The 18,779-nt window shown below is 35.0% G+C and overlaps 1 protein-coding gene across 3 annotated transcripts in view; it reads left to right on the forward strand.

Moving 5' to 3' along the window:
* PTPRG (protein tyrosine phosphatase receptor type G) overlaps positions 1 to 18,528 on the forward strand; it is a 745,294-nt gene extending 726,766 nt beyond the window's left edge. For all 3 annotated transcript variants that reach the window (XM_005547516.5, XM_005547515.5, XM_045384827.3), the window contains 4 exons: positions 2,512 to 2,658; positions 3,658 to 3,800; positions 13,341 to 13,476; positions 14,021 to 18,528. In XM_005547516.5, the coding sequence (XP_005547573.3) occupies positions 2,512 to 2,658; positions 3,658 to 3,800; positions 13,341 to 13,476; positions 14,021 to 14,167 (573 nt within the window). In that variant the 3' untranslated portion in view covers positions 14,168 to 18,528. The remainder of the gene's footprint in view (positions 1 to 2,511; positions 2,659 to 3,657; positions 3,801 to 13,340; positions 13,477 to 14,020) is intronic.
* The last annotated feature ends 251 nt before the right edge of the window (positions 18,529 to 18,779 follow it).

Raw genomic sequence — 18,779 nt, forward strand, 5'->3', positions numbered from 1 at the left:
TTAGAATCATATACAACTGACCTCTCAGTTCTGAGATGGAGAGTTTCATCATTGCACAGTTTTTCCTAAAGACTGATATCTCTGAGTTCTTTTTGTTTGTTGTATTATTACTGCTATACCTTTACCAGGTCATAATTCTGTAAGGAGCCCAAAAGTCACTGCTTTCTAACTCACAAAGTACTCACAAAGTACAAAGATGCCCAGATATCTTTGACCTATAAATATAGTTGTAAGCAAAACAGTCATGAGACCAGTGTGCCTGCTAAATTAAGAAGTAGCATTTATTTTTCTTAGACTTTCAAGATGAAACATTTTTTCTACCTTTCTTCTACCATAACTCAAATCCCTTTGGTAGCCTTTAAGCTAGTTAATTTATTATTCATGTTATCATCATAGTATTTCTTTAAGGTAAGTAGTTTTTATTCCCACTTTCCAGATATGGAAATTAAGGTTCAGATTAATTTACCCAAGATCACATCCACTAAAAAATCCTGTGCTTAATCTGTGCATATTTGTTACATTTAGATGCCCTGTTCATTACCTTATATCTTTAATATCAGTGTCCTTGGACAAAACCTGTTAAAACCCACGACAGTTACAGACTTCTTTTGTATAGACTAAACCCAGTTGCTAATCTGTTTCCCCTTATGCTGAGCTTTAAAAATAAAAATGTACTTGGCAATAAGCTATATTGAAACTTGAAAGGGTGATAAGTCTTATTGGACTGTTGGCTCATTTCTAATGCAACAATGTAAGATTAAACAAAGCCTTCTTTGTTTTGAACATTATTCAGAATTATTTCTGACTTCAATGATAGTAGGTAGGCATCTTCAGGAAAATGCCCCATAGGAACCTATATACTACAGGAAAACTACAGTTTGCTATTTGAGCTGATTAGGATACGTGGTGTATATCATAATCATATTTCTCACAGTCTCCAACCTATGCAACAATTAACTTTCTCTTAGGCACCCATAGTTTTTAGGGACAGAATTCAAGTACCAAGCCTGCATATCTATTTTTAATCTTAAAATGGATGAACATTTAAAGCATGCCTGATTCAAGGCTGAAAGACTTTCTATGTTATCCCCTCTTGAAATATAACATTGACAGATTTACTTTTCTTTTAAAACTGCCTTGTACATACAGCCAACCTACTTACTCACACACAATGTTCCAAAAAAGTTCTATCCCTTGCCATTTATTAGCAGTGTGATTTTAGATAATTTATGGACCCTCTCCCCAAAGCCTTGTGTCTTCATCTGTAAAGACAGATGATAAAAAATCTCCTCAGGGTTAATATACAAAATTTGTACAGAACTCATACAACTCAATCATGAAATACCTGATTTAAAAATGGGCAAAAGACCTGAATAGACATTTCTCCAAAGAAGACATAAAGATGGTTCCAACTGGTATATGAAAAGGTGCTCAACCTCATTAACTTTCAGGGAAATGCAAATCAAAATACCTCACACCCACTAGGATAGTTATTTAAAAAAATCAAAAGATACCAAAAGCTGGTAAGGGTAACAAAGAAAACTCTCACACACCGTTGATGGGATTGTAGATTGGTAGAGCCATGATGGAAAACTGTCTGGAGGTTTCTAAATAAGTTAAAAATAGAACTACCATAAGATCCAGCAGTCCTTCTTGTGGGCATGTACCCAAAGGAAGTGAAATCAACACCTTGTAAAGATATTTGCACTCCCCTGTTCACTGCAGCCTTATTAGCAATCGCCAAGCTATGGAAACAACCTAAGTTTCCATCAACAGATAAATGGATAAAGAAATTGTGGGGTAGGGAGGAAATGGGAAGATGTAAAATAAATCAAGAGGATACAAAACAACAGATGAGGAAGAACAAGTTTAGAGATCTCATGTCCAACATGAGGACTACAGGTAACAAAACTGCACTGTATTTGGGAATCATGCCAATATTGAGTACATTTTAGCTGTTCCTGCCACAAAAACGAAAGTGAGATGATGGGTATGTTAATTTGCTCCTAACTATAGTAACCTTTTTACTATCTGTATGTATCCGACATCATACTAAAAATATACAAGAAAACTTACAATGTTTATGAAAGTCCTTTGCAAAATGCAGTTCAACTACAGAATTATTAACATAATCCATAGGAAATAATTAGCATGTCTTGATTGCTTAAGCAATTGTGAAATAACAAAATTAATTGACCTAGATCCTGCTTCCTTTTTTACTATGTCAATATTACAGAATACTTTTCAACTGTAGTAAGTCCCCTATAGTGGGAGTGTTTCAGGTTGCTACACTAACAGGTGAGAGGTGCTAGAAAATGATTATCAAAATATATTTTACAATAGAATAACCATTCAACTTGGTATAATTAGATGGGAACATATAACTCTATGAATTCAGTTTAAAAGAAGGCTTGAGAGGTATGGGAAATGACAAAATCAGTATGCAAGAAATAAAAAACAAATGCTTGACAGAACTGCAGAGGCTTTTTTGTTTGTTTTTGTTTCCCAAAGGCAGAAGATGAGTTTGTGTACTGGCCAAGTCGAGAAGAATCCATGAACTGTGAGGCCTTTACCGTCACCCTTATCAGCAAAGACAGACTGTGCCTCTCTAATGAAGAACAAATTATCATCCATGACTTTATCCTTGAAGCTACACAGGTAACCTAAACCTCAGTTCCTCACTAATAGCCATACCTGGGCCCTGGATCATCATTCTAAATAATAATGAAATAATTTACCACCCTCAAGCCAGGCTCAGGCATTTAAGTAAGACTTAATTTTAAATATTTACATTTTCCTTTTTTCTTCCTTCAAATATTTGCTTTTTCCAGCTGGCTAGATGAAATGTAACAGTTCCTCCGATTCAGCATGCATACAAATAGGTCTGTTGACCTAATTATAAAAACAATATACTAGAGCTCAATATTTTCTTTGCCATCAGAAATGTAAGCTTTGCAATGTGTTGCAGAGATGATAATACCAAGTTTTTTAAGTAAATATTTTGCTGCCTTCTTGTGGGATAAGGTTGGGGGGGCTCTTATACTAGTAATTTAAAGGATGAGCCCCTTCCTTGTTTTCCTTTAATGTTATAAATAAGAAAATAGAGTAGCATATAAGGTCTTTAATAATTTATTGTCACTTGAAATTTTTGACTAAGCCAAATGAAATTGTTTCACTAGCATGACCTACTTGGATGTTTGTCTTGAGACAGGGTCTCACTCACAGTGGCATCATCAAAGCTCAAACTCCTGGGCTCACGTGATCCTTTCACATCAGCCTCCCGAATAGCAAAGACTAAGGCACATGCCACATGACTGGTTTTTTTAATTTTAATTTTTTAGAGACAGGTCTCCCTGTGTTGCCCAGGTGGGTCTTGAACTCCTGGCCACCTTGGCCTCCCAAAGTGCTGAATTACAGGCATGAACCACTATGCCTAGCCATGCTTTTTTTTTTTTTTAAAAAAAAAAAAAAAAAAAAAAAAGCAAGCAAGCAAGCAAACCTTCTTGGCATTTTTCTTCTTTCCAACTGTGGTTTGGTCAACACAACATTGTTGAGAGTTACCTATAACACATGCTTTCTCAGGAGCAAGTTCTAGTCATTAGATTGTAGATATGTGAAATAAAGGAAGGGATTTGACTCATGTTGTATTGGTTACAGGATGACTATGTCTTAGAAGTTCGGCACTTTCAGTGTCCCAAATGGCCTAACCCAGATGCCCCCATAAGCAGTACCTTTGAACTTATCAACGTCATCAAGGAAGAGGCCTTAACAAGGGATGGTCCCACCATTGTTCATGATGAGTATGTATCTGTTTCTTAATTTTAAAATGTAGACAGTTTTTTTTGTTTAAGTTCTTGTTGAAAGCAGTAGAAAAGGAAACCAGAATTGTAAAACCTATCTGTCACCTCAGCTTGTGACAACTCCATGTTGTTTCTAATGTGGACATGTACAAAGTGTTGTTGCTCTGTTTACATTGTAATATGTCAAACTCTTCCAAGACTCCCAGGTTCTTCTAGAGTATATGGTCGAGAAAGGGGAGAGTATTATATCTTAGCCTACAGAAGTAGACCTGCATGCATTTAGAGGTTTTATGTGTTAGTAACAAATGAGTAAATTAATAACTGTTTACATTAATTAATTTTTTAAAATCCTTACACTGAATTTCAAACACTTGTTAGGGAAATAACCTTTTAAAATATGACTTAGTTGATGAGTAGAGATAAAACTAGTAGTATTAATGATAATATTTAAAGTTCATGATGTGTTTTAAAGTCTACAGTACTGTCTTTTGGGATTTAAAGATAAGGAATATGAATTCTCAAAGAGAAAAATAACTTGCACCTGTTCTCAGAGCTTCTAAGTGTCCGAATGGTATCCCAGCCCAGCACCTTTCCACTTTAATAACAAGGAAAGGGTCATAGATATATCTTATTGTTTATGGATATTTGGAGCCAAACTTCATGGCCTGTAAGTTGGTTATATAATTGGGTCATTTCAGATCTCACAAACCTTTAGCCAATATTACACATTCCCATTTTTATTTTAGTTCCAAGGTAGCTCTTGGTCAGCAGCATCCATTATGTTCATTAAATTACCAACTAGCATAAAGTATTAATAAATTTGAAAGTGAAGCTTATTGTGAAGGCTTTTTTTCCTTGCACTAATGCTGTAACATGAAGTACACAAGGGCTCAGCACCTTCATTCACCTCAAATCACAGTACTCTCCTACTTGAAGTAATGTGTACTAGCTGCTTCCAAAAAATGTTATAGTCTTTCAAAACATTGGCCTGACTCTTAATTAGTAAGATGAAAACTTAAGATTTGAAAAGCATTACAGTTGAAACATTAATTAAATAGCACACTAAGTAAGATCACCGGAAATGTGACAACCATCAACAGTGGTTAAATAGCACAGACAGCCTCAAAATAACCGGGGAGTTGCTACTGAACTAAAATTTTGTGGTATGCAGTTATAGCGTAAAGTTAGGGCATTTTCTAGAATTCCTGAGTTTTACCAGCTCTTATCATCTCTTGTCATCAAATTCTAATGTTACTGCCCAATTACATGACTGATTTTGCCGTTATGGTAGTACTCCGAGGTGTTTTGTCCTGAAGTCAGTAATGCACCAAATCTTATATTTTAGGGTAAGGAAAAAGGAAAAGAAAAATAACCACCAGTTAAATACTAAACAGAAGTGTTTGATTCAGTTATCTATATTCAACTTTTAAGTAATTTTGTCTTATTCAGTGATTTTTATGTCACATGCTGAATATATATCCCCTCCGGAATTAATCAAATGTATGCAGGCCTCATTCTTAGGCCTATATACAAAAAGAGCAAATTAATCCTAAACCAGTAGATCTGCAAATATCATATAGGTGAGATGCATTAAAAGCCACCAGTAGAAATGTATTAATTCATTTATCTACTCTCTGCAGGGAATAAGTTAATTCCATTGAAATTAGTGAAGAGAAACTTTAAAATTTTTAAACACTTGCTAGCTCTAGTGAAATACTCTGAACACCAGTTCCTTTTCAGTTTCCATCTTACCTACTTTTTGTACCTCTAAACATCACTTCCTGATGGCCTACAAACACCTCAAATTCAGCATAGCTACAACCAAACTCATCTTCCCTGCCTGCCCCTAATCAACTTAGTTGTACAGACCAGAAACATATCAGAGTTCTTTTTGAGTCTCCCTCATTTCCAGGTCTAATTGGCCACCACCAAGTCTTCTTGGTGCCATCCATTCTTTCAATAGACTTTTCAAAATCTTTTACAATCTGGTGTAAGTTTACATTTCCAGCTATCATCCCAATCTGCCACTGAAGTACTTCCTGCATACCACCTTGCCCCTGCAAATCCTCTTTCCTCCAAGCGCCCTTTCATTCAACACAGTTCAAAAGTCACTCTCTGAGACTCTAACTCATCCCAGAGGTGCTAAGTGAAATCATTAACATGACATCTTTACCAATGCATACCAGCTAAATGTCATTCCTTCTTATCATGTCACATCATAATTATTTGTGTACATGACTGTCACTCTCACATTGCTGAGGCCAGCAATGGTAATTTATTCATCCCAGTTTCCACAGGGTGAAACCCAGTGCCTGGGACAGCATGGGTGCTAGATAAGTATTTGCATGAAATGGGTATGTGTTGTAAATTGTGATGACTTACAAACTATTAAGCCTATGTACTCCTATACAAATTGTCCCCAGAAAGCCTTGCTTTTTGTCTCATTTATTGCTCAAAGTCATTTTGGCTGCTTAAATTCTTCTTTTCAAAGTGTTTTTAACCTCTGTCAAAGGCAGGAGTGAACAGGCTTGGGGAGAAGGCCTGCACGCATTTGATATGTGAGGCAAAGAGTTGAACTTTTAGTGTGCAAACACTGTGACATCTATTTGGTCTTCATAGAGATCTTCTTAACACCTACTTTTGGGGGCGGCAGGTGGTGGTGGTGGTGGTGGTGGCGGCGGTGGCGTTCTCAGGTGTGTCCTAGGTGGATGACATTTCTAGATAAGTGAGCTAAGAATAAAATTCCTAACCAAAAACTAAACTGCTTCTATTTGAGGACAGGCACAGCTTAAAGGCAGACGGCTTCATTTTCAGCATTCTATAGTCAACTGTTCAAGATTATTCTGCTCAGAGGCTGATTTGCATCATTACTGTTGATTTTAAAAACAGCCTGTGTTCCCACAGAAGATGTTTAGAACATAAGCATGGTTCTCACATAGTCTTATAAGACAGCTGTAGATCAGACCTCACCCAAATTACTCCATTTACTCACAGACTGAAGAAGAGTTCCCTGTGCAAATACTTAATTACTCACTCTGGAGATACATGTATCACCCTACTGGATAGCATAATAATATAAAAATACTATCTGCCTTATTCACACCCATTCTGTCATGAGTGGACAATAAATAACAGTTTCCCAGAGGTACATGACATGTGATAACATCACTTTTAGGGCTAATAGTATTTTAACATTTTCTCAGTTTTAATTTCTAATACAGTAAATATTGACATATACAGCCCAAATAAACCCCTTGAAGGTCCTCAATAATTTTTTATTTTAATTTGGCCCTGAGATCAAAGAGTCTGAAGACTGCTAAGATGGACTGTTTTCTATAGCAAAGGCTGCAAAGACACCCACAAATCATAATTAATTCCAGTATTTTCACTTTTATTGAGAGCCTTATGGAAGGCTTTCATGTTGTCATTCTTCCCTAAGATTGATACTTATTCAAGCTTCAATTTTTTTGTTTTCCTTTCCGCCCTACTGATTTCAAACGGAAGCTCCATGTCTTCACAGTGTCAGGGTTATAACTCCGGATTTCTATCTTGGTTATGATTTTAAAAACAAAGTATTAAAAACTACAATAATTATAAGTAAATATATGAAATAGTGAAAAATGGTTAAATGCCCACAGGTACCATCCTGACTATACAAGGAACCACAATGTGTTTATTTTAAAATGAATATAGACAGAGCACTTAAAAAACATCACTGTACATCAGGAACTTAAAGTACTTTCATTTCTTTTGTAATGTCTTTGAAGTAAAGGCAGGGAAAGATGAAAAAAAATCAGGTTTCTTTCTTAACATCACTAGTTAAATAAGCATTACTTTTAATGGAGCCCTTAGAGGAAGTGGCAAACAAAATATCAAAGCCAGTGAATTTATATACTACTCTCATTTTATCTAGGTTACAGATTACTTATATCACTTTTGCACCAAGTCCCTGTAGTTTTAAATGCAAATCCATGGAACTCGATGAACATTCTTTAATCCCACTTAGTTCCTAAACTTCTGAAAGAGAATGGCCCTTACTTTTTGTCTTTCTTCTGTCATTACGTTTGGTATGCAGAAGGTATTTAAAAGTATCTGTATATTTGATTGATCTGACTTGCTAGTTTCTTGTCATATTTAAGCCATATTATATAAATACTTCCTTCATTTTGCTGCTTATTTAAGTGTGGCTAAATACAGGAAAGGCAACCCATGGAAAGGTGAGAGTAATCTCACATGGAGGGCATGCATACTCCGTAACAAACATACATGTTACCTGACTTTTCTATCTGACTGGCCACAGATAGCTTTGAAAGAGCTAAGAAAAAAGTGGGGATCTTAAGGGTAACCATTTCACTAGAACAGATTAAACAAATGTTAAATTCTTTCCCTCCCAAACAAAATCAGTACAAATGATTTTTTAATACCATGCTAAAATGATGTCAACTCAGTACAATTTAGAATCTGAGGGAAGGCAACATGCTGAACAAAAACCAAAAACCACAATAAATCAGAGTTAATAGGGTATTAAAATACATCCTCAGAGATCTAAAGGAAGATTTTATGAAATGAAGAATATTTATTATGAAATAGGAACAACTTAAGCCTAACAATGAGAAAAATACATTAATTCATGAAACTAAAAACTTAAAAGATGGGACACTACTGGAGTGCAGAACTGAAATAAAACTAGAATATGGAAGCCACATACAGAAGTTCTAACATATGTCTAAAAAGTTATCCATGGGGCAATAAAAGACAGGTTAAAGAGGAAGAAATAACAGCTGAGGATTTCCAAAAACAGAATAAAGTATTAAGTTCTTAAAGTGAGTGACCAGAATACATTTGATCAGTAGCATTCAGAGAGATTTGAATACCACAATTAACAAGCCTGATCTAATAGTGATATAGAGAAGTTTGCACCCAAGAGAGACTATATAGAGAAACCTAGAGTCTCTTCAAACACAAACGGTTTATTTATATACATTAGCCATAAATGGAATTTCAATACATTCCCCCACAACAGATACCATACAAGGCCACATTCATTGATTACAACCCACTTATATTAGAAACCAACAGTGAAATAAGATCTCAAATCCTTATAACTAGAAACTGAAATCCTTACATCTAGGATTGCTTATAAATAATTCATGGATTGAAGATGTAACCAAAATAGACATTGCGAAGTACTTAAGACTAAATGATGATAAAGGCACTGCATTTTAAAACCTGGTGAAATGGAGCCAAACTGTACTTAAAAAAAAAAAAAAAAAAAAAAAAAACACAAAAAGCCTGTGTAAACTCTACATATTACAAAGGTTAAAAATAAATCAAGCATTCAGCTCAAGCCAGAAAAAGCACCAGATAAATCAACAAAAAGTACAAGGAATTAAAAGCAAATAGTAATGAAAATGGGGGCTGGAAGGAGATAGTAAAATTTAAGCAATAAATAGTCTAATAAGAGATACAGTTTTGGAAATATGATGAAGGAAAAATTCTACCATTTATCTGTAGCTACATTAAAAACATTCAAGAGTTGGCCAGGCACAGTGACTCACATCTATAATCCCAGCACTTTGGGAGGCCAAGACGGAAAGATTACCAGGTCAGGAGTTTGAGACCAGCCTGGCCAACATGGTGAAACCCCATCTCTACTAAAAGTACAAAAATTAGCTGGACATGGTGGCAGGCACCAGTAATCCTAGCTACTCGGGAGACTGAGGCAGGAGAATAGTTTGGACCTGGGGAGGCAGAGGTTGCAGTGAACCAAGATCGCGCCATTGCACTCCGCCTGGGCGACAGGGCGATACTTCGTCACACACACACAAAAAAATTTGAAAGTTGTTAATTTGCTTAGGTGCGATAGTATGTTTTCTTTAAGTGCTTATCTTTTAGAGTTTGATACTAAATTATGACTAAAACACCTGAGATTTGCTTCAAAATATATTGGGGAAGAAACAGAAATGAAATGAGAATGGCCATGAGCTGTTGATCATTATAACTGAATGATGACTACATGAAGGTTACTGTACTATTATGCTTTGGTGTCTGTTTAAAATTTTCTATAATAAAAAGCTAAAAATAAAACATATTTTAAAAGAAAATAAGCATTTAAGATTTTATAACTCTATACTAATAAATGTTTAAGCCTAGAAATAAGCATAGTAAAATAACACTTAGTGAACACATGGTATGTGGTGTGTGCCAGTCTCTGTTCTGAGCCATTTACATGTATCAGTTCAATTTTAAACTCTAGTCTCACTATGCGATCTTGGCCAGTTACTTCACCTAAATGTGCCTTATTTATTCAACCTCAAATGGAGGTAATACTGGTACCCATACCATAGGGTTACTGTGAGGACTAAGTCAGTACATGTAAATACCTATAAGAGAACATGGCACATAAAGCACAACACATGTTAGTGATCACTAAGAACTGAATAAGAGAATGAGTTTTCCACTTGTTAGGGCCCATAAGTCCTGACCAAGGCTACATATGAAAAGTAACATACAGAAGATTTAATGCAACGTTGATTTAAACAAAAAAGGCTTAGCACCAGAATGGAAATGTATAGGCCAAGCTTACTTATTTGAACTCCAATGCAAAAATGCCAATAAAAAGTGTCTAATAAAACCTAGTATATTAAAAGAATTAATTACACATCATGAAAAACTTATCCTAGTAATGCAGAGCTGGTGTTAAGCTTTTGATATATTACCAAAAGTTTATCAGTAAATTCAGGACATTTTTAGAGACATTTAAAAAAAAAAATCAATAGATACTGAAAAGCGTACAATAAAACAACACCCATTCATGACCCCCCTCCTCCAAAAAAAACCACTTAGAGTAAAAATAGAAAGCATCCTCTTTACCTTTATAATTGTTATTTACCAGATGCATATTAGCAAACATTTTAGTATTAAAAACTTAGAAGCTTGAACATTTAAGATACATGATACTTGCTTTCAGTGCTAGTATGTAAGCCTATGTAGGTGCTAGCCAACACAGTAAAAGCAGAAGATAGAAGAAGCATAAAAGTTGAACAGAGGGAATATTCGCATTATTGGCAGATAAAGATGTCAACTACCTAGAGAATCCACAAACTATTCAAACTTAAGCCAGGTTCTTCTGTTTGACCGGATACAATTTCACCATGTGAAAATCAGTAACTTTCCCATGTATGAAGTGAAACTAAACAGAAAATGTTGTCACAAAAGGAGGCCATTAATAGGAGTAACAAACTCTAAAGTACCTAAAAATTTACCAAAAATGAAATGGGCAAAGACTATAAAGAAAACTATAAAACCTAGTTAAAAGCTATAAAAGGCCTGAATAAATGGAGAAAAGACATCATGCTCATGAAGAGAAAAACTCAAGATTGAAAAGATGGTAATTTCCTCAGATCCATCTATATATTCAGTGCAACCTAATCAAAATCCCAACAAAAATGTTTGTGTTCCTTAACAATCTGGTTTCAAAATTACTATGAAACAGGATGGAGTCAGGTGGAAGGTTAGAGTTATTTGGACATAAGTGTACCAGTAAAAAATGAAAATTGTATGTTTGAATTGCTAAAAACAATATGAAGTAAATGTAGAGACAGCCAAGACTATTACAGAAACTTGCTTTATCAGATACCAAGACTTATTAAGGAACTGGGATACACATGGGGAGGTACAAAAAATAGACAAACAGAATAAAAGGTCAAAATAGAGTTCAGAAATAGGCTTGCATATAGAAGAATGTAGTACATGCTAAAAAGGAAGCTGATGTCAATGAGAAAAGATCACAATGTAAAATAAGAAATGCTGGGACAACTGGTTATCCAATGGAAAAATAACTATAATCAGACCCCTTCCTTACATCAAAGCAAGAATAAGACTCAGATGAATTAGACAATTAAATGTACAAAAGTAAAATTAGAACATGTAGGAAAGTATCTTTAAAAAAAAGGTTAGAGAAAGCATTCTCAAACAAGATTCCAATAAAAGACAAAAATAAAAGATTTATCAACTTGATTACATCTAAACTATACTTTCGTATAACAAAATGACCACAAACAATGTTAAGAGAAATAGATTGGGGGGGAAAAAAAACTCACAAGTACTACAGACACTGTAAAAATAACTCCTATATAAATCAATTTGAAAGAGGCAAACTTACTAGAAAAGTGTTAATTAGGCAATTTCAGAAGAGAAAATATAGATGGTCAATATTCAAAAAAAGACATTCAGCCTCCCTGGTAATCAAGGAAATGTAAATTAAAACCCTAGTAAGATACAGTCTTCCACTCATCAGACTGGCAAAAGTGTTTCAAGTTTAAAACGATGAGGAGAAGCAAGTATTCTCATGCTGGGAATAGTATGAACAGGTAACAACCACTTGGGAAAGAAATACAGTAGTATCTTTAAAACTAAAAATGGGCATACCTGGGACCCTAGCCCTTCTACTCAGTACCTATGCTAAAGTGCACAAATTCAAACAAGCTAAATGTCCATCTAGAAGGTAAACTTCGTATGCATGTAGCAGACGAAATAATGATGAAATAATGAGTTGAACTGAAATGTAGTGATATACCTAAATCTGGAAGGCTGTATCTACATGTGTAATAATTTTTACCTCTGGAGAGGTTACCTCTAAAGTTGGGGGGTGGTGGCTAAGGGGGACTTTGGTCTTACTTGTATTAAAGATGTAAAACATGTAATATTTTAATGTTATGTAACAATTTAGAAATGACATTTAAGTTTTTCAAAAAACAATGGGCACAGGGCATCTGAACTCCAGTCTCATCTCTGTCACCAGCCAGCAACAGCATCTTGAACAATTCATTTAATCCATCTGTTTTCTCATCACTAATGTGGAAACTATGTTCCATCACAGATTCCTGTGAAAAGTGGAGTTACCAACCTGGCCTAATGGAAATTTACTACCTTTCTAAGACTTTTTTGTGAAGCAAAGAGAACCATATTTATCTTTCCAAGGATTTCATAGAAAGTGCTCTCATTAGGAAAGTTCCACTTCAGTGCCAAAAATAATTACTTCATATGAAATTAATTTTGGAAATTGTCTGTTTGGAGCCATATATTTCCATTTTTTAATTTTTCATATTCTGTAAGTTCAATTTAACTATTTGGAACGGTTTAAAAAAAATTCAGAGCCCTTCATCACTGGCTGCTTGTCCAATAACCTCTAGTTAAGAGGTTCTCTTTATTGTTTTTTCTATTGTACCACCCAACTCATCACCAATACCAAATCATCTTTAGCTCTCCCAAGTCTACTTTTGAACCTCTCATTTCCTATTAGATATCAAGCTAAACGTCTAATGAACCAATTTGGGATATTCCACTTCATAAACAAATCTCACCTTTATGCTAGCTTCCAAATCCCTCCCCCATCCACCATTTCATTCATTCGTGTCTTTAGAATAAACGTCAAAACAGTCTACTTAGTTTCTATGAAAATACATGACAGTAATTTCGTTTAAATATATTTGGTCCCTTTATACATCTGAAATCGTATCTTTTTTTTTTCTCCCCCAGGTATGGAGCAGTTTCAGCAGGAATGTTATGTGCCCTTACCACCCTGTCCCAGCAACTGGAGAATGAAAACGCTGTGGATGTTTTCCAGGTTGCAAAAATGATCAATCTTATGAGGCCTGGAGTATTCACAGACATTGTAAGTAGTGTGCTTATGTGTAAAACCTGTACTACATCAGTTGAAACTCAGACTCACAGTTTAGAGCAGTTGTTCTCAACTGGGGGTGATTTTCCCCCACCCAGGGGACATTTGGCCATGTCTGGAGATTTTTTTGCTTGTCACAACTGCAAATGGATGGCATCTAGAGGATACAGGCCAGAGATGCTGCTAAGCAAACCACAGAGCACAAGACAGCCCTCAACACCATAGAATTATCTGGCTCAAAATGTCAGTAGTGCTCAGGTTGAGAAGCCCTGCTTTAGAGGATAGTATTCTCTGGTTATCTTAATGAACTATCAACATTGAGAATTGGTTCCAAGCTAACAGAGATCAAAAGAACATGAAGAAGGTATAGGTCTTGACTATAATGGATTCTCAAATGATTTTTTTAAAGTTTCTTAGATAACATGATATTTGTTTCTCTAGTATGTTTTTCACAATTACCATTTTAATCGGTATTTCTAGCTTACATGAAATGACTAAGATGTTCTTTGGCTCAAACTGTCTTCCTCTTGTTTTTCAGGAACAATACCAGTTCGTCTATAAAGCAATGCTCAGCTTGGTCAGCACTAAAGAAAATGGAAATGGTCCCATGACAGTGGACAAAAATGGTGCTGTTCTCATTGCAGATGAATCAGACCCTGCCGAGAGCATGGAGTCCCTAGTGTGACTGGAATCCTGAAAGGGCACTTAATTTGTAAACTTCTGAAGACTGAGAACTTTTTTGAGGCCTTTTTTGCCAGACTCTAGGTTATACAATAACCCAGTTACTTTTTTACACTGATAAAAGTTTTGATATTTATTTTTTGCCATTTTATGTCTTACTGGTATCCTACTGAGCATTTGCACCTGTGTTCATTTCACACATGGAAACGCAATGTTACCTAGTTTGCACTATATGATCAGTGTTACTGCCTATAATCTTACACAACAGCAAACCCTGATGTGACATTCCATCACAATGTACATGCTACTTTTTTTTAGTTCGATACAGTGAAGGTCTTTGTTACGACAGTGAATATTGCTTTTATTATTATTATTATTATTGCTAAAGCAGTTGCATTCTACTAGCAGGCAATGCTGTACTTTTCTTCAGTCCTCCTCTCCTTTTTTTTAGGCACTGTTCAATACTGTATGCCTTCTGTATTTTAATGGAGTGGATAGCATTGTTTTCTTTTACAGACTAGCAGGCTATTGGGAGCTAAAAAGGTCTGTTAATGTCATGGCCTTGAAACAGTTCCATTTATGCCGGTTAAGAGATCCCTTAAGAAGTTAGAAGGCTTAAGAACTGCTTCATGTGACCATCCCTTATTAGTTACAAAGTTATATTCACAGTTTTTAAAAAATGTGTCAAAATAAAGGATAACTCTGTATTACAGCTTTCACAGTAGCTATGTGGACAATGTGTGTTATTTCCATTTTGACTCTCTGAAATAGCTACATCCTAAAATCAGGGCTATCTTTAACAATAGCAAGAGGGCAACATTATATACAACTCAGTTAGGAGACCCTTTAGTTACTCTCCATTAATGCTTCTCAGTTTGTAATACCATACCTCACAGTAGGTAGAAGAATTACACACTGCAGGTGTGTAATTTTGAAACTAGCCCTCTAAAAATTCTCTATTACTCATATAGCAATCTAATAAAAACTACCTACATAGTTACTATTCTTTTCTTCTTTGCCAAATGTTTTATAATAAATCTCTTAATTATATACATTCTTCTACTTAAGATTAAATTGGAAATACTTTATTAGCAAAAGTCTTGGGACTATCTAAACTCCCACACATAGATAAATCTGATTTGTTTGGAGAGAGAATTAAAATATGTAATTAAAGATGATACCCACATTTTCAAGTTTTTAAAAGAGGGAGATGGCTTTGTATGCTTTTGTATAGTTTAGTGTCAAGAACAGATACACATCAGTAAAAGACACCAATAATCATTAGAGCTCAAGGAAGTTATTTAGTGCAGCCTCTGGAGCCATATTCACCCTGCAGCGCATAATGGGAAAATTGGGAGCATTAATAAGAAATTTCAGTAGTGTTCGTTAGAAAAATAAGCTACTTACTGAGATCTGTTTCTTCTATTGCATGTTTGCTTTTGAGGGACAGCTTCTGTCAAAAGTGAAATCATCACCAGAACTGGGCCTGTTAAGAAGAATAGGGTTTTGTTTACTTTTTATGTCAATTAACTTCAACAAAAAGGCCACGCTGGCTGCTGTCATGCCATCTGGGTAGGCATTAAACATTAATGATGATCAGCACTGAGGTTCTATTTATCTTGAGTTGGCTTTCATAAAGTTTGTCAGAATGGTGCTGGAGGACCAGAATTGCTAAGGAGAAAGAAGCTATGGGCCAAGTTAAAGAATTTGAATGCAAAGGCTAGGTCAGTGGAGTTTTTGTAAACTACATAACTTACCAGGGTTTATCTCATCTTCTCAATACACAGATTCAACAACATGGAATACTCTGCTTTTCAAGAGGTGTATAAGCTAGTCTTAAGATAAGATGTTCTAGAGAGCATGCTAAGTTGCATGTGCTATAGATGACAGACACCTTTACAGCCCCTCCGTTCCCACCAGAGGTGACACAGGAAGCTCTGTAAAGTTCAAGTAAAGCTTGAACACAGGAACAGTACAACTGCCAGATGCTGAGGAGAATCAGGAAAGCAATGAGCTAGACTTTTCTTTTAGTCAATTAAGTGGGTTATTTTAGTTGCACAGAGTATTGATATGTGTTAACTCTTTTTAGTAGATGGCAAAGTGGGCTTGATGTTCAAAAATAATGTTCAAGTTAGGGTACATGGTCCCTTTCTCAGTGATTTTTTTAATAAAAGTAAACATTGGTTCAAAGACAAATAGCAAGTATTCCCCCCTGTGCTATTTATAGAGGGCTCAATTCATGGAAAGGCAGACCCTCCAATGCAATTCTGTGGCTATCTCTTACAGTGGTTTCAGAATCACAATAAAACAGCTAGTAAATAGGATAGAAACAACAAAAGAGTTTAGAAATTCCCTGTGAGCAATCTGTGTCTCCAGCAAGCTTGAACCAAAGTCTCCATATCCTGACCCACTGAATTATAAGCAGTTCCTACTTGCCCATCTTGCCAAAGTGGTCCACACACACTTCGATGAGGACAGTTATATTTAGCAGGTCCTCATCCCTGCAAGAGACAGGGATGTCCTTGCAGACATCCCTGCAAGATCCTCACTATTATTATTCATGTGTTCTTGGCAAAAACATAGCTTGCATCTTTCCAGAGGCAGAGTTTCAAAGACAGGGTTTTCTTTGAGACATAAGCACATTGCTTACATACATAACAAGGTTATTAACACTTGCACTCAGGGGAAAGGAAATAGCTATTGCAAATTAATGTGTGCTACTTTATAAAATAAGCTGTTTGTGTATATGAATTTAGCTCTAGGTAAGCAAAATGCACACATCATATAAAAATAAATTGCAATGATCAGACCAAATGGCTGTGCTGGACATCAAAGAAAAGACACGTTGCCATCAGGAGAACTCTTACATGCGATAGCCAAGATATCTTCTTTAATAGGAAAAAAGTTAATTTCTGAATTTCAAAAAGAATAAGATTAGCTAATTGGTCATCCTAATTTTTATGCCTTTAGAGTTTTTAGTCTATTCAAGTAGAAGAGTCCAGCGAGGCCAAAGAAGGGTTATGGTGTTCAAGTTCTGGTTGCTGGAGTTTTTAGCCCAGAGTGACATATTGAAATCAGTAAATAGTTATTTTATAATGACACAGCACAACAGCCTTGTTATGAATTTTTCTTAAACGCATATATACTGTATTTAAAATTAAAATATAGATACCAATTTACCAAAGATACATATTACTAATTCTAAGCAAAAATTTAAAAAAAAAAAACCCAACTCATCATAATTTAAGAATCAAAATGTAGTTTTGTCTTAAGAATTTAGCGGTTATACTGGAAATGCATTTTCAACTCCTATGTTCTAAAGTTTATGTTCAAATGGTGCCAGTGAATTTTTATATGAAGGGAAAATGCCTGCTTTTTTTTTTTTTTAACAGATGTAATTTCACTTAATCCTTTGCGCTTTCCCTTAGTTGCCATTTAACACACAATCCTGGCTTTACTTATCTCTTGAAAGAAGGCATGCTACAAATAGGAAGGAATTGTAATAATGATATTTGGCCTCTACTTTGTCTTAGCTGTTAAACTCTTTTTAGTATTTTTGTTAAATATTTGCAAAGGGAAGCATTTTCTACAGAGGATAATTAATTTCAAGAAAAATATCTTGAGTTTTAAGAAATAAACATCTCCAGAAAAGGAGAGAGTCAATTTTATAAAATGTCGCAACTCTCCAACATTTGGGGTAGTGACTCCTTTTTTGTTAGGACATTTGAAACTAGCAAGCAGCCATTGTTTCTAAAGAATTCTGCTTTCATGTTGACTCATGTTTCTTTCACTTCATTTTGAAATAGCTAAAAATCATTAAAACTGTAAATATTTTGTTGCTTGGGTAAGCATCTTCTGGGAACTTTGTATCTATGGTATATAATCATAGAATTTTATATTTTCATATAAAGCTAATTTTTTTCTAGTTTCACCTCTGTCATAGTTTTTTTTTTTTTTTTCCTTTTTGTGGTGGATATGTGAATTCAACTTTCTGTGTATTGAAGTAGCAAAAACCATCTTTACATTCCAAAAGAATCCAACATGTGTTATTTCTTTGAGGCAGTGATTGTGAAAGTTGGGTTTTCTTTTTAATTCCATTGACCATTTGTGCAATAGGAATTAGACATAATTAGTCACTGAATACATTCGTCACATTGACCCATTTGGAAAAAGTGGTTTTTTTTTTTGTTGTTGTTTTTTTGTTGTTGTTGTTGTTTTTAATATTTGTTCAGGGGGAGGGATTTTGTAACCTGAAAATTTTCCCTTTTTCTTCTGTTTAAACTATATCAAATCATTCTATTATAGTGTTATTTAATATGTAAATTGTATTGCTATACATAAAATAAAAGTATGGTTTTTGATGTATTCAGTAGTGTTGAGCATTTCTATGAAAATGTCTCTATCCAATAAAATCAGGTTACTAGTCTCCCTTAATAGATCACATTAATACCCACCAACCCTCTGGTCTAAGTTTTCATGGTAGTAAAATGAACATTGGTAGTCATCTTTACACAGGCAGCAAACCAAAAAGAATGGTCTTTGCTGGGTTGATTTATCAATGTTCTTTCTCCTTTAAAGAGTAAACAATGACATTTTTACCTGCTTATCTAAGGAAT

The sequence above is a fragment of the Macaca fascicularis genome, chromosome 2, assembly GCF_037993035.2.
Source record: "Macaca fascicularis isolate 582-1 chromosome 2, T2T-MFA8v1.1".
Classification (NCBI taxonomy): domain Eukaryota; kingdom Metazoa; phylum Chordata; class Mammalia; order Primates; family Cercopithecidae; genus Macaca; species Macaca fascicularis.